At 41.3% G+C, this 14,322-nt stretch overlaps 1 protein-coding gene across 1 annotated transcript in view; it reads left to right on the forward strand.

Annotated features, from left to right (window-relative positions):
- The window catches only part of dntt (deoxynucleotidyltransferase, terminal), a 104,019-nt gene that overhangs the window by 40,087 nt on the left and 49,610 nt on the right, over positions 1-14,322 (forward strand). Inside the window, exon 8 of the mRNA XM_085369542.1 lies at positions 4,469-4,571. Within this exon, the coding sequence (XP_085225668.1) occupies positions 4,469-4,571 (103 nt within the window). The remainder of the gene's footprint in view (positions 1-4,468; positions 4,572-14,322) is intronic.

Consider the following 14,322-nt stretch of genomic DNA (forward strand, 5'->3'; position numbering starts at 1 on the left):
AACCAGGTGCTCGATTCTGTAAATGCCACAGGGGTACACGCTGTCTACTGCTAATGCTAACCATTAACATTATCATGCCTTCTGCAGCTCTAATGGCTGTTTTCTATTACTTCCTTGCTCCCTGAATTAGCCACAGTGACCTTTGAAGCGTTCCCGCAAGCCATTCACAGCCTCTGCACCTTTCTTCACTCTCGCTGCTGTCAAGCAGCAGCAAAGAGAGATCAAACACCGAGCCTCGTGCCTGCAGAGGCTTCTTTAGAGCTGTATCGCCCCCAACATTCATTGTCACTTTGCTTTGTTGTTTGCTGTGACACTGGTGCTTACGTATGTAGGATTTTTCGCTCGTTGTTTTTTCAAAAGCTTTTGTGTGTGCGTGTGTAGGTGTGTGTGAGTGGGTGTTGGGCAATGATTAGGGTGAAATAATGCAAGGCCTTCTGGCAGGTAGTGCCAGAGCTAAACTTGACGACGGTCGGGGGTATCTTCTGTTATTTGAGGGCACAACTTTAGCCCTGGTTTGTTTCTGTGTATTTGTGTCTACACACACAAGCTACTATAATCGCCAGAAACTCACAGTTTCTTTTCATCATTCTGTCTGACTGCTGTTTTTGAGTTATCCTGCAGCCTGTGACAGGATGCACTGTGTGAAAGGAAGGAAAACCCCTTGGACAGGTGGGCCAGTCCATCGCAGGGCGTACATTCAAACCCATTTGCAGTCATATTTACACTTCTGAGCAGCTCATCGTTTGTCTTGAAGGCTTAATTTTATTATCGTCTGACTTGAATGCCAATGAGCACGCCAAAGTACTCTCAGAGCATCATTACTGGTAGATACACCTACGTCATTGAGAATTTTAAAGGAAACCTCAAAGCAGTGAATATGCTTCTGTGAATATGATTGTAAGCACAGATGCTGCTCGTGGTGTAAGGCACACGTGGGTGTGTCCAACTGCTTTTGTGATTGTGTTGACTGGAAGCGCCTCTGAAACCCTGGCACAGCACAGACTGATCTTAACTGGCTGGAGGATGATAAATATATTGCTCGTAGGAGGAATGCATTATCAGCAGGTGGAACTGGAGTGGACCTCAGCCACAGCCACTAAATTGATCTCCTCTCAAGAGCTTCAAAGCACAGATATAAACCTCCTTTCAAGGACAGTCGTAAATTCCCATCAGTTTATGTTTTGAAAGTTAAATAATAATGGATATATATGATTAAATATTACTAAATTGATATGATGAAACCCAGTTCGAGTGGGTCACAAGCTAGCGTATATTGCTCATGCTGGTCCCGAGCCCGGATAAATGGGAGGGTTATGTCAGGAAAGGCATCTGGTGTAAAATCTGTGCCAAATCAAATGTGCAGATCTGTTCGCTGTTGCGACCCCCTGGGAAATAACGGGGCAGTCCAAAGTGCCTTCTATTAAACGGATATGATAACAATATATCAGTATTATAATGTGCATGACTGCATATGTACATTGTAAATGTAATATAACTGTAATAAGATAGCATACTCAATGCAGAAATATAGTACATAAACCAGACCGCCACATCATAAAAAACACTTACAGGTGAATAACATTGATCATCCAATTATGATGCACAGTTCTGCCGGGAAGCTATGGCTCCTGGCTTTCACTCTGATATTACTTTGACACCTATCACCTACTCATATACTAATGCAGACCAGCACTCCCCATATACATTGTGAAAAGGCTGTTAGACAGATAGAACATGTATATATAACAAAACAAAATACCCAATATATAGTACTGTCTTATATATATATATAAGTAACTAAAATTTTATGTTCTGAAAGAAGCAGAAACAGGCATAAACTTATATAATCCCACGTCTTCTTTCTGTCTGATGAATGGCAGCAATATACTTCCTACTTTTGTACACGCACTTCTTTTATCCTGTCGATTTATGTAACTAATAATACATAAGCTCTATGTGTGTTAAACTGTAGGCCTGCCGTGTGTATCAAATCAGTTTCACTCATAATGAAAATTTTTTGAAAATGTTTTTTAGCTTCAAGTATGAAAATCGGACAGTGGGTGGTCCTCAAACAGAAAACAGGCAACCGGGTTTTAGAAAGCAAAAATCAGCCAAAAAAAAGAGGGAGATGCTAATTTCTGAAGACATTAAAACTGAAATAATTCTTGAACCGAAACTTTCTTCAGCATATCTGTGGTCACCGTATGGCTTTGATAACCAAAGATATGAATTTAGTGGTTCCTAGTAATAGCCTGTTCAATAAGTTGAGACAGTTTCCTGGAGATTAGGCAGGTGATCAGAGTAACAAATGCTCTCTGATCTCTATGTCTCTGATAAGTGGGAAAATAATAAAGCCCCCTGGAAATGCCACAAGGTTGCCGTGGAAAGATGATTCCCTTCACAGGCCGGTGTCCTGTATGGCAGTTTTTTGCTAGCCAAAATTAAATTGGATTTTAATATTACAGTGAGTTATTGCTAACAAAAATCAATCAAACAAACAAAAATTAAATTATAATATAGAGATGGGAAAAATGCCAGAACTCAAGGCTTAGTCAAAGGGGAACGGTGCCACCACTGTGACAACACCCTTTGGTTAGTCTCATTGTGAAACCTCACAAAGCTTGTTTGCGGTTGATAATGCACACTTACAGTCTACTGACGTGTCAGTCGCATAGTGAAGCACACCCTGCTTAATTCTGCTTTTTGCCTCAATCCTGTTATATTTAGTAAGAATTGAAACGAGCAACTGAGACTGTAGACTCATAGTTCACAGGAGCAGGTTTCCAATACGGCTGGACTCAACCAGCAGTTCTCACTGACGTCACCCCCTGCTGGCCATTACAAAAAGTGAAAATTAGTCTATAGCTGGGAGTTAGAAAACTATATGGGACTGTATGTCTGTGAAGGTTCTCAGTCATCCAGGTCATTGTAGTCTAAGGAGCTTGGAAAGAAAAGCATCTGGACTTCTTTAAGTTGCTTGAAGATGTTTCACCTCTCATCCAAGAAGCTTCTTCAGTTCTAGGGTCAAATGGTGGAGAGTTCCAGATTTAAGTCCTATGAGAGTGACCCCCAAGAGGGACATGGACCTCAGGAAATCACATGATAGGTTGGGGCTAGGTTTCACAGTGAGTTCACTCGAAACCTTGGCTGATTGTGACCTACACCCGTTTTCACACCTTGGCTCGTGTGATTAGATGGAGGATCAATAGGGGGTCCGTGTCCCTTTTGTTGGACACTCCCTTAGGGCTTAAATCTGGGACTCAACATCATTTGACCTTAGAACTGAAGAAGCTTCTCAGATGAGATGTGAAATGTCTTCAAGTAACTTAAAGAAGTCCAGATGCTTTTCTTTCCAAGCACCTTAGACTATATGGACTGTAATTTCCAAAGAATATCTACACGCCGCATTCGCACCATCAAGCCCGGGTTTAGTACTAACTCCGAACCATGTGTATTCTGAAGAAGCCAACAACTAAATCGAAATAAAAACAGTTGCTCAAAGTGTACACAAACTGACCAGTGACGCCAGCACCCCAGTGTTTGCTTGGGTCCACATGTTTAAATTTGGTCACTCAGTCAGCCTGACAGTCCTTACTGTTTGATCAGGCTTCCCTAGTGTGGTTGGGTGTGACAGATTTACGCATAGTGCAACACGCTTATTTGACATTCAAAAGATTTTGATAAACAAATGTTGTGACGCTCACTTCTGTAGCAGGACGGTTTCCTCTGAGCGGGGATAAATTTCAGTAAGTCTACAATAGATTTCTGCATATTTCTCGCGTTTCCTCTGATTAGTCTGAATAACTCGCTGCTGTGCCGTGACTTAAAAGGATAGGCTTCTAATAAAAACGCTGCAGAGAAGTGTATGATAATTTACTTTTCAAGCGACAGAAAAGTAGGGTAGGAAAAAAAAAACTACATTTGCTCCTCCTGATTTAATAATGGGGATGCTTTTGCTTTTCTTGCTTCTCTGCTCAAGTGCCTATGGATCCAGTGAGCCAGACAGAAGCTTTGATATGCCTTTTGTGCACATATCTTCTGCCCATACAGCGGTTCCGTCCAGAGCTTTTTCTTCTGCCAGATAATCACTTGATAATCACTCAGTACTGCAACATCTCTTATGTGCAGTTGTGCTGACAGAGTAAATGCATTGTGCAAGCCTATTCAGGGTCCATATGGGTCCGCTTTATGACACCGATCCAAGTAGAAAATGATGATTCTCATGAAAGTTAAAGCTCTGACAGCTGAGGCAACAAAAAGGGTTTTTACACTTAGCTACTGAAGGGAAAAAATTACTTGTTTGAATAATGAAAAAAAAGAGACAGTGCCATTAGCTTGGCTTGTTCTTTTAATAGCACCGTCTGCCACCCTCCCTCTTCATCAGTTAAATGCTATGACTAAAAGGTAATTCATTTCATTATTTCCAGGATACAGTGAGTGGGTAACTGTGCTATGTCTTTGTTTCCAGGGGGAAGGATTTTGGCCACGATGTAGACTTTATCGTGACCACACCACAACTGGGGAAGGAGGAGCGTCTTCTCACCAGCGTTATTGATAGACTAAAACAGCAAGTAAGTATGTTGTTTAGGTCTTTCTTAAAGCATAGTATTAGTATCCTGAATGAACACACTATAGGCTAAAGTAAATACAAAGATCCAATATTCTTGAGAGGAACAATAGACTAAACAAAGCAATGCTAATATTTTTTTTGAAACCTGTGTTTGTGGAGTGCCTGTGTGTTAAATTTTTAATAAGCGGGAGTTCAGAGCAACGTTTGAACACTGCTTTGCATTTGATGTTAAATCACTGAGACTGGTTTAGGTGTCCATCTGTGTTTCTATATCCTGCATTCATAAACAATCCCTTTTTAATTAAACCCATCTTACATCCTGGGCCATGGTGGCACAGCAAGCTCGCACCACTGCACTGTGATGAGGCACATGCAAATACAGAAAACATCTTTATTGACTGCACAACGCAAGGTTGGCTTTGAGGGGGGAAAATGAGCAAATGCAAAAATTCCCAAGGAAATACATGAAGGTGCGAGCGGTAGTTCAGACTACAAGGCAAGTGTTTCCAGAGCAGCACCAAAACAGTGATAGACACAGCTGAGACAAGTGCTTGTTGTTGCTGCATGCTGAGTAATAGAGATACTGAAGCCAGCTATCTGTCGGCGGTGTGGGAAATGTGAGAATGTGGAAGGCTTTTGTTTGTTTTAACATTCTGGTGGCGTGATTCATACGTCATTGCAGACATCTGTAATTATGCTTATATTAAGTCTTAACCTAGATTGCTGAGATTATTCATAGCTCAGTTCAGGTTCTGCAGTCATGTGATTTCTAACCACATGTTATCTTGTCTGCCATGATGGAAGCGTGATGCTGTAAGGTCAAAAGAATAAGGAGCTACCCAGGCCTACAGGCTGGTCTGCAATAGGGTTGCCAACCGTCCCTTAAAATACGGAATCGTCCCGTATTTCGAAACAAAAGTACACGTCCCGTATTGAGCTAATAAGGGACGCACTTTGTCCCGTAATACAGTGAGAATCAAAAGTAGTCTATAAATGTTAATGGAATTAACGCTTTGTTTGAAAACATAATTCCCAGCCCCTCTCCTGCTTTGTGACCAATGAGCTGACACCACACTTATGACAATTCGAGTATGACAATTCAGATTACCGCTCATCTCATTGGTCGAGGAAAGGTCGCTTACGGAGAAAATACCGGAAGACAACAGATGACCACAACAACAAGCATGGCCAACAGGGAAACAAACGCCGACACTGCGGTGCAAGTCTCGGACGACAGTACACCTAAAGCTGGGCAGACACTGTGCGAGTTTTTCAGTCACGTTATTCAGCTCCTGCTCAAACTGCACGATTGACTCGCAGGGGTTAGAAGTTGGTAGGTCACGATGCAGGTCTCACACTATACGGCCCGATGCTCTGATGCGACCTGAGTGCTCACACTGTGCCTCCATAACATGAAGGTTATAACAGAAAATCTGTCGCTCTCCCTCTCTCTCTCTGTCTTTCACTCACACAGACGCACACCACCACCATCAACTTTGCTAAATTGCTAATGAAAAACATTGATCAGGCAGCTGTGATTGAGCAGCAATGTAAATCCAACTATTTTCACGGTTGTTGTGGTCGTGATCATTTTGTGAGGCCACATTGGAAAGCTCATCCGAGCCTTTTCGAAGTTCTACAAGTAGTGCCTCCATCGCTTGTGTCCAGATCACACGCTGCACTGCTGTGCTGCTCCGTCTTTTTCACCGACGTTTACGTGTTTGCGCGTGAGCAGTGTGAGCGCCTGTGGTGACACCCTCACGAGCGATTGATGATCGGGAGCTGGTCGTGAGGTGTTAATCACTTCTCGTTACCCCACGTATACTACACGACGCACGATGAAGGCCAAAATCGGTCCGATCACTCAAAAATCGGCTCAAAATGGGCCTAAAACCGCACAGTGTGAGCCCAGCATTAGAGCAGCAATGTTTGTTCCCCTCAGAGAAAGGGAAGAATGGGAAAAGGAAAACACCTGGCTGGAAAAAGTTAATATGGGCATGTGCAGTGAATATCAGCGCTATGTGGCCAGAAGTGTGATCATATAATTTATTTTGTGTAATAAACAACTGCAAGGATAGATGATTACAACAAATAGATGACTAATACATAAAAGTAATACATAGATGAATAATGATGATGAATTATGATGCGTAATCATGGGAACAAGCGGGTTTACAAACAGGAGCAGCTGATTAGCATTAGAAAAGCTGAAATAATACCTCAACTGAAGCCAATTGTACTAAATGCACTAAATGTGCACTGTTACAAGAATATTTTTCTTTCTATTGTTTTCTATTATTTTAAGTTAAGCAGGACAGAGTTCTTTTAAAGAAAGATTTACTTATATTCTCAAAAGTTAAGCATGACAGGCTTCTGTTTAAGAAAGAGACCTGTTTTACTGTGTTAATGTTGTCATTTTGAGCTAAAAATAAATGGCTAAATGATCATTTGTTTCACATGTGTTCATATCACAAAGAATAGAATATGCATGTACTTAAATCAACTTCAAGTCAAATGGTTAAAAAAATAATTTCACACACAAAAAAAGAGCTAGAAAATTCACCACACTGGGAAGGGTGAAGACAACTGGGTCGCCCGGCCCTGGCCACGAGGTGTCCCTTATTTATTTTTCAGGGAGTTGGCAACCCTAGTCTGCAACCATCTGGCAACCACTGGTCTTGAGGGAAAAACATTTATCCCCCGTTGGTAAATTGTTGTTGGAGTTTGATGGCAGTTGCTGTGAAATCAGTTGCTAAAGCCTGAGTCATGCAGGCCTAGAGACCAATCAGTGACCTCCTGGCAACCATTAGCTGGTTAGGAAAAATGTGTATTTCCCAAGCAGTTGTCGAAAACTTCCTTGCAATTGCTATGGTTGCTAGGAGAGCTCAAACACTTGGAAACTACTCCTTCAAAGTAAAAGGTTTAGTTTTACTTTGAAGGTGAATGTTGTCTGTTTTCTGTGGCTGTATCACTTCCACTACGCTGGACAACTCTTAAGCAATGCACATATGACATCACGTGAAAAATGTCTTAAGACAAAGTCATCAGTAATAACCTGCGTTGGTATCCAAGTTACTGCATCTGAATCCCTGCTCAGGACTGACTGCTGTCATATGTTGATGCACATTTGACATCATTTTTCAGTGCGCACGGTAAAAGAACAGTACATCAGCCACCTGTTTTCCCAGCCCTAACCGATTTGTTTCAGTGATGAAATGGAACCATGTAGTTACCAAGATGTCTAGCCAAATAGCAACAAAACTAAACATCAAAGGATATCTTGCAAATCTAAAATCAGTGGATTTTATGAAACAGCAGCATCTGATGCTTTTGCAGTGAGGATGGATTGTGTCCTCCATGTTGCAATTTTTAAAACATATCTGCAAGTTTTTAAAGTTTTTAATAGTCAGGTAGTAGATGAATTATCAAAATCTGGTTTAATAAACCATATGTTTGTGGTTGATAAACCCAATGACATCACATATTGTGGGTTCTGTTTCATGCTTACATTTGTGTATCTCATCAGACTGTTTTAACTGGCAGGCCATAGCAGGCAAAGTGCTGAAAAACTCAACATGTTCGCTCATTCTCTAACACCACGTGAACATCCATCCATCCTTCTGAACATATTCAGGAATTTTTGTGCTGCTTTGGAAATAGATTTGAATTGTAATCTCTGCGTTTTGCAGCCGGTTGTATTATTTGTGTTTTGCCTATAGCATGGTTTCTCCTAATCGGTATGATGAACCCCTCAAGGCTATAACAGTGCTGAAAAAGAAGTACAGAAAAACCCCCCAAAGAGCTGTGCTTAGGGTGCACACAAACATCAGTGCACCAAACAATGCAACCATGTTCAACATAACCACAGTTGTAACCATGGAGAATAACAGTAAGAGTAACAAACAAGCTTCTCATAAGATCATATTAAGCCCACTGTTATACTGCAGCTCAATACATTGCTAAATTAAAAAAAGATGCACCACAAAATCTAGGTTGAGAATAAAATATGTTTCTTACACACCAATTTGCACATTCCTAAAATTCTGGCAACAAACCAAATTTTTGTTTATTACACTGTCCCTTAATCTTTTCAAATTTATTTATTTATTTTGTGACATAAAACATTTCAGTCTTCAGTTAAATGATGAGTAGCAGAGGGTTTGACTTTTGACCTAGGGGTGGAGCAATCTTTTTAGGTGCCAAAACTACATGTGACAGAGTGCCATCTACTGCTGAGAAGAATATCATTTTTATGCATGTTTGAATTGAAACAGAAATATATTTAAAAATTGTGCATGTTCAAAAACATCTGAAGAAGTATTTTATGTTGTTTATAGACAGATTCTGATTTAATGTATTTACTACTTAGTTTGTTGCCTGGGATGTGTAAGCAAATCATGCACTGGAAAAGCATGCAGAAAGTTGCAGGAAGTGAGGACGAGGACATTTTATGGGAGGAAAGAATTTGATTGAACAGTTAAGGTCATAAGGTCACTGCCTTGGTGAGGACAGCGAGTATGAAAGGATCCCAGAATCAGGTCTGAGGAACACTTTTTTAAAGATAACTTTAACTGAGATTATGGGTCAGTTAAAGGCTATACATATGTGATGTGTGTGGGGAAGCAATAGTATTCATGTTCATGTGTGTGTGGGAATCGGTAGTTTGGAGCAGACTTTATGAAGGTACCAGGATGCAATACTACTCCAAATGACAGATATGTGACATCCACCTCTGATTCATAAAGTTCCATACAGACTAGTTAGATACATTCAGACACATAGAAACACATACAATCACACATACAAACCTATATGTAATGCATGGTATGGCAGATAACACAGACACACAAACAGCAACACACACAGCTATTTGTGATTTATTACTTGGGAGTGGTTGTGGCTCACCTCCTTGACCAAAACCACACCCAACTAATTCATAAAATTCATACAAATCAGCTGCTGATTAAGTATCCTTGTAGCAAGATACTGAACCCAAGTTGCTCCCAGCGTGTTCAGGAGAGTCTGGACGTTAGATAGAAAGTACGTAGATGTAGAAAAGGTGCTTGTATGAATATGTATGATTTAATGGAATATCTTCAAATATGGGTAAAAAAGGGCTAATTCTTAGCACCCATTTGAACATTTTCCCCTGACTTTATTCCTATGCTTGTGTGACCTACATCAATTTTGTTTGATTGGGATCTGATGGTTGTGGAGGAGTCCAGTGAACTCATTTCCATTTTTAATAAACTAGTTTGAGAGGAAATGAGCTTTCTGACCAGGGACCATTGTACCTTCATTCACTACTGCTCATAGATGACAGTAGTGGTCCTGGTTCCCTCTGCTGCTTTAACCCAACTGCTGCAAGGTTTGATTTGTTGTGCATGCAGAGATGCTCTTCTGCATAAGTGGGAATAATGAGTTACTGCTAGTTACTTGAGTTACTGTTTCCTAACTATCACCTTAGGTGTCTGGCCATTTCTCTCTGACCTCTGGCATCAACAAAGGATTTTCACCCAGAGAAATCCTGCTTGTTGGATAGGTTCCCTATTTCAGACCATTCTCTGTAAATCCTAGAGATGAAAAATCAAGGTAGATCAGCAGTTTGTAAAATAGACCATCCCATCTAACCCTATCCCTATTGTGGGCAGTGTGAACTGTTCCCTAGATCTTTCACTCATAGGGGTTTTTGAATCACTCTTTGTCTGGTCCCTCACCCAGGACCAATTTGCCAAGTGAGACCGTACTAGTGGGCAAAAGCCTCCCGACAACATAGCTCCTGTGGACCCCTCCACCACCATAAGTCAAGTCACAGAGGGGACATATGCATATTCTGGTACATAATATATATATATAACTGTTGCACTATATGTTGAAAAACCTCCTGAAACCAAAAGCCAGTCTTTCACTCGCGGTCGCTGTAAGATACTGAAGTTTTCAGCATGATTCAAAACTAAATCACTTAAAGGAGTTGGTCAATTTTTCATGATTCAGAGCTGTGTCCTTGGAAACACAGCTCCCTTTTTTTGTGAAAATTAGAGAGAAAGAAGTTATTTAGTTGCCTGCAATGAAAAGAGATTTGGAAGGTGTGAGTGATTCTAGGAACAAAAAAGTACAATTTAGCAGTTACATTAAGAACTTCTTTTAGGGCTTTCAAGGACCATGGTCAGCACTGGATGCCCCATGGTGGAAAATGGAGCCTTTAATGGAAAATGGGCAAAAAAAATGAGAAGTGGCTGAGAGGGGAGAAGAAAAAGAGAGACAGAGAAACAGACAGTGACTGTGAGCAGAGTGAGGAAATATACGAACAGGAGATAAAACAGAGAGACACAATGTTAATGTCGGATTATCTTTACATAAACACAGTGATTTAATTACTGACTGTACTCAAATGACAACAATTATTTGCTGCTAATATCATGGTAATGTGACAAATATCAGTGGGTTCCAGAAGTGCTCTACTTCAACTTGTTGCATAAAAGACATTTGCAATTACATGAAACTGGGGTGTTAAGCACAACAATTGAAACAAATATCCAGGGTGTTTAAATTATAGATAGACGTATGCAGTATTACACCTACCTCCTCTAGTTTTGAAGTTTTTATTCTGTGCATGGGAGGAGGAAATCAATGAAGTAGGCCAGGTTTATTCACCGTCTACTAGTTCATTCAGTTATGGAACTGCTCAACAGATTGGATATATAGTTAGATAACTCTGAGAAACAGGAATAAAATTCAAATGTGATGGAAAACTTTTTTTTTTCATCCATGAATAATGTCCTTGTGATTCGTGATTATTGAAGAGCAGCAGGCTTTAAAGCTGTAGTTCCTAACTTTCTCTAGTGGCCTAGTTAGAAACTGTGAAAAGTCACGGTGCCAAGAGACACATGAGATTTTTACTAACCTAACAGTCTTGAATAAAACTATTAACACAAGAAGACATTTTTAAATTCTGCGACTCACATTAATAACTTCTCCCACATCTTGCCTCACTGCGCCGATGTCACAAGGGCCAGATTATTTTAAAACACCTGATTATACGAGGCCAATAAACACAGGTGTTGTTTCTCACTGATCTAACAGATTTAACACGTGTCCTTGCGGGATCCTGAAGCTCTCTCCAGTCTGTACATATCTGAGAGTGTCACTTGTTTTCATGTTGTTTCTATCACTTTTGACTCTTCCTAAGACTGGACTTTTCCTTTTCTTGCCTCGTTTCCAAATTTATTGGGGGAAATTTACTAATTAAACCAAAGCCCTGTCCTTTTGCTGCTGCAAAGTTCTTCTTTTGGAGCCAGAATTAATTTTATTTGGGGAAGAGGGTAAAGTGGTAAGTAAGCAGTGAAAACAAGCTAGCTTGGTGTGCAAGCTTGGATTTATAAACCGATGCACGTACAGTACAAGTTTAAAACCACTTCTCATTTCTTCATATTTTGCTTCCAATGAGCCAGACTCATAATTTTTTTAAAAGTGGTGTTGAGCAATAGTTCTGATGCCTTTTCAAGTTTTTCTTTGGAACTTGGCTGCTTTATCCTTTTAGCTCGGAAAACGCAGCTAGTTTCAGCTGGAGATATGTTTTTGTGTGCTTAACTTTCAGTCATTCAATCAACTGTATACTTGTACTCAGCTGTAAACATGGTTTTAATGCTGTTTAGTTAGGCATAATAACACTGAGTCAAAGGTGACGGATTCACCTTTGAAGTCAGCCTCAAGTGGCCATTAAAGGAACTGCAGGTCTTGGCATTTCCTTAATGCTATATTCTGGTCAACCCCAGAGATTGCTGCTGGTTTGAAGCATAAAAGTCAAACATGTTATTGTTTTTTATCCCCCGTCAAAAACACATATATTAAGTCTATTGAGCTGAAAATGAATGAAATCCGTGGTGTTCTGTCTTGGTTTAAAAATCATGTCGAGTACATACAGTAGTCTCATCAGTGGCTGTACATGAAGCTGAGTTAGCTGAATTGCATGTTTTGCTGCAGGTGTTTTGTCTGATACTCCCCAACAAAGAGACACTGCCCATGAAAACACCAAGAAAACATTTCCTACTAACAGGACTAAATGACATCCCAGTCATTATGCCTCCCTTCAGTGCTGCTTGCTAAAAAGTCCCTATTAGTATAATTGCAGGCAGATACCTCTCCTCTGAGCAGGGTGACACATGCAGGAGAAAAACTTGATCTGTAAAAGGCCATCATGGACAGTGTTGGTTAGACCGGTTAGATAAAAACGGGCAGCGCAAGAAAATGTGGCTGTGGAAGGACTTTTCTTTGTCAACACTGTCTTCAACCTTGCATAAATGCATAGTTGAAGAGGGTCATGAAAAAGAGATGAGTGTTTGATAAAGAGCAGAATCACGCTGCCTGTTCTAGTCTAGTCTAGTCACTGACCTCTTTTTTGACATAGCTGGGGTTTAAAAATAAACCCTTCCAAACCCTCCAACCCTCCTCCATCCCCACCTCCGCATCTCTGCACTCCTTCAGAGGTCCATCCTGACGATAATTACCTCCTACTTATTGCATGTTATCGCGCGGAGCTCTCACCACTTGCAGCCACTTAAATCCACTATAGGCAGAGGCAGCGAGGTGAAGGTGTGAAAGGATGTGCGAATGTACGGGGATAGGAGGCAGAATGGATGTGAGACAGTGAATTAGGCAGGTAAGGGCAGGTGTTAGAAAAGGCTTTAGAAAGCCAAGAAGGGACGGCGTGATAAGACCGGAAGCTTTCTTCTCAGCAGGGTGGGCAGAATGGGGATGGAGAGGGGACCGTCTGGAGGGACGAGGACACAAGAGACAGTGATTAAGTGGAGGTAGCAGAGGTTGACTCTAAGTCGTGTAACCTTGTCATCTGCAATCGAGCCCCTGGGGGCAGACATGTCTTCACTCAGGCCTAATATCATAGGCAGCCCCTGGAACCCAACCCATCCCCCCTTCATCCAGCACCCCTCCACAGCCTGAAGGGAGTTAAAAATACATCCATCTCCAAACGTCCTTGTAAAAAGGGGTTCATCATTTTTTCCCTCCCGCCCCTCATTGCCCACCCCCTTCTACTGCTGAAATTCTGAAAGCATAACTTGGGGGCAGAAGCAAGGTCAGCCACCAGCTTCTGTGGCAGACAGATGAGATTCAGCTTGGCCCCGGCTATAGCGACGAAGAGACGGAGAGGGCCATGCCTCATCCTTCGTCCATCTATCATTTCTGTCTCTAAATACTGTTTAAGCACTGCTTTGCAAAGGCTGAGGTCTGCATGCATTGCAGTCATTATGATGCCATTCAACTAAGGCTTTATTGTTCTGTGTTTGGTCAGCATGCTTGGTAATTGGAGAGTTTTCCCTGTGGCTAAATCAGTGATTCAGACAGAGCTGCCCATACGGCCGAGGTTATTCGGCAGTCACGGAGGCTTAGTCACTTTGAGATCTAAATAAAATTGGATCAGTAATGGCTCCTCCGACTGACACTGAGAGGACGCACATGCGGACAGATGAACAAACCGCTTTGCTTTCATTTCACAAATCAGTTTCTTTCATTCTGGTGAGGCCCTGTATCAAAGTCAAAGTGCATTTCAGATGGTCCTGGCTAACACGCTAATCTGCAACTTGAAGGCAGGGTTTGATGTCTCTTTTTTGCGAGTCAGAAAGAATGCAAGATGAGATCAGAGTGTGCCCGATAAGGATGCTGCTGTCTTCTGGATGCAGGTGGCTTCTGCGTCCACTCATCACACTCTCAAGAAAATACCTGGTGTAAATCATCAA

The sequence above is a fragment of the Diplotaxodon limnothrissa genome, linkage group LG13, assembly GCF_057381915.1.
Source record: "Diplotaxodon limnothrissa isolate DT_005_m linkage group LG13, D_limnothrissa_male_GT1.1, whole genome shotgun sequence".
In the NCBI taxonomy this organism is placed as follows: Eukaryota; Metazoa; Chordata; class Actinopteri; order Cichliformes; family Cichlidae; genus Diplotaxodon; species Diplotaxodon limnothrissa.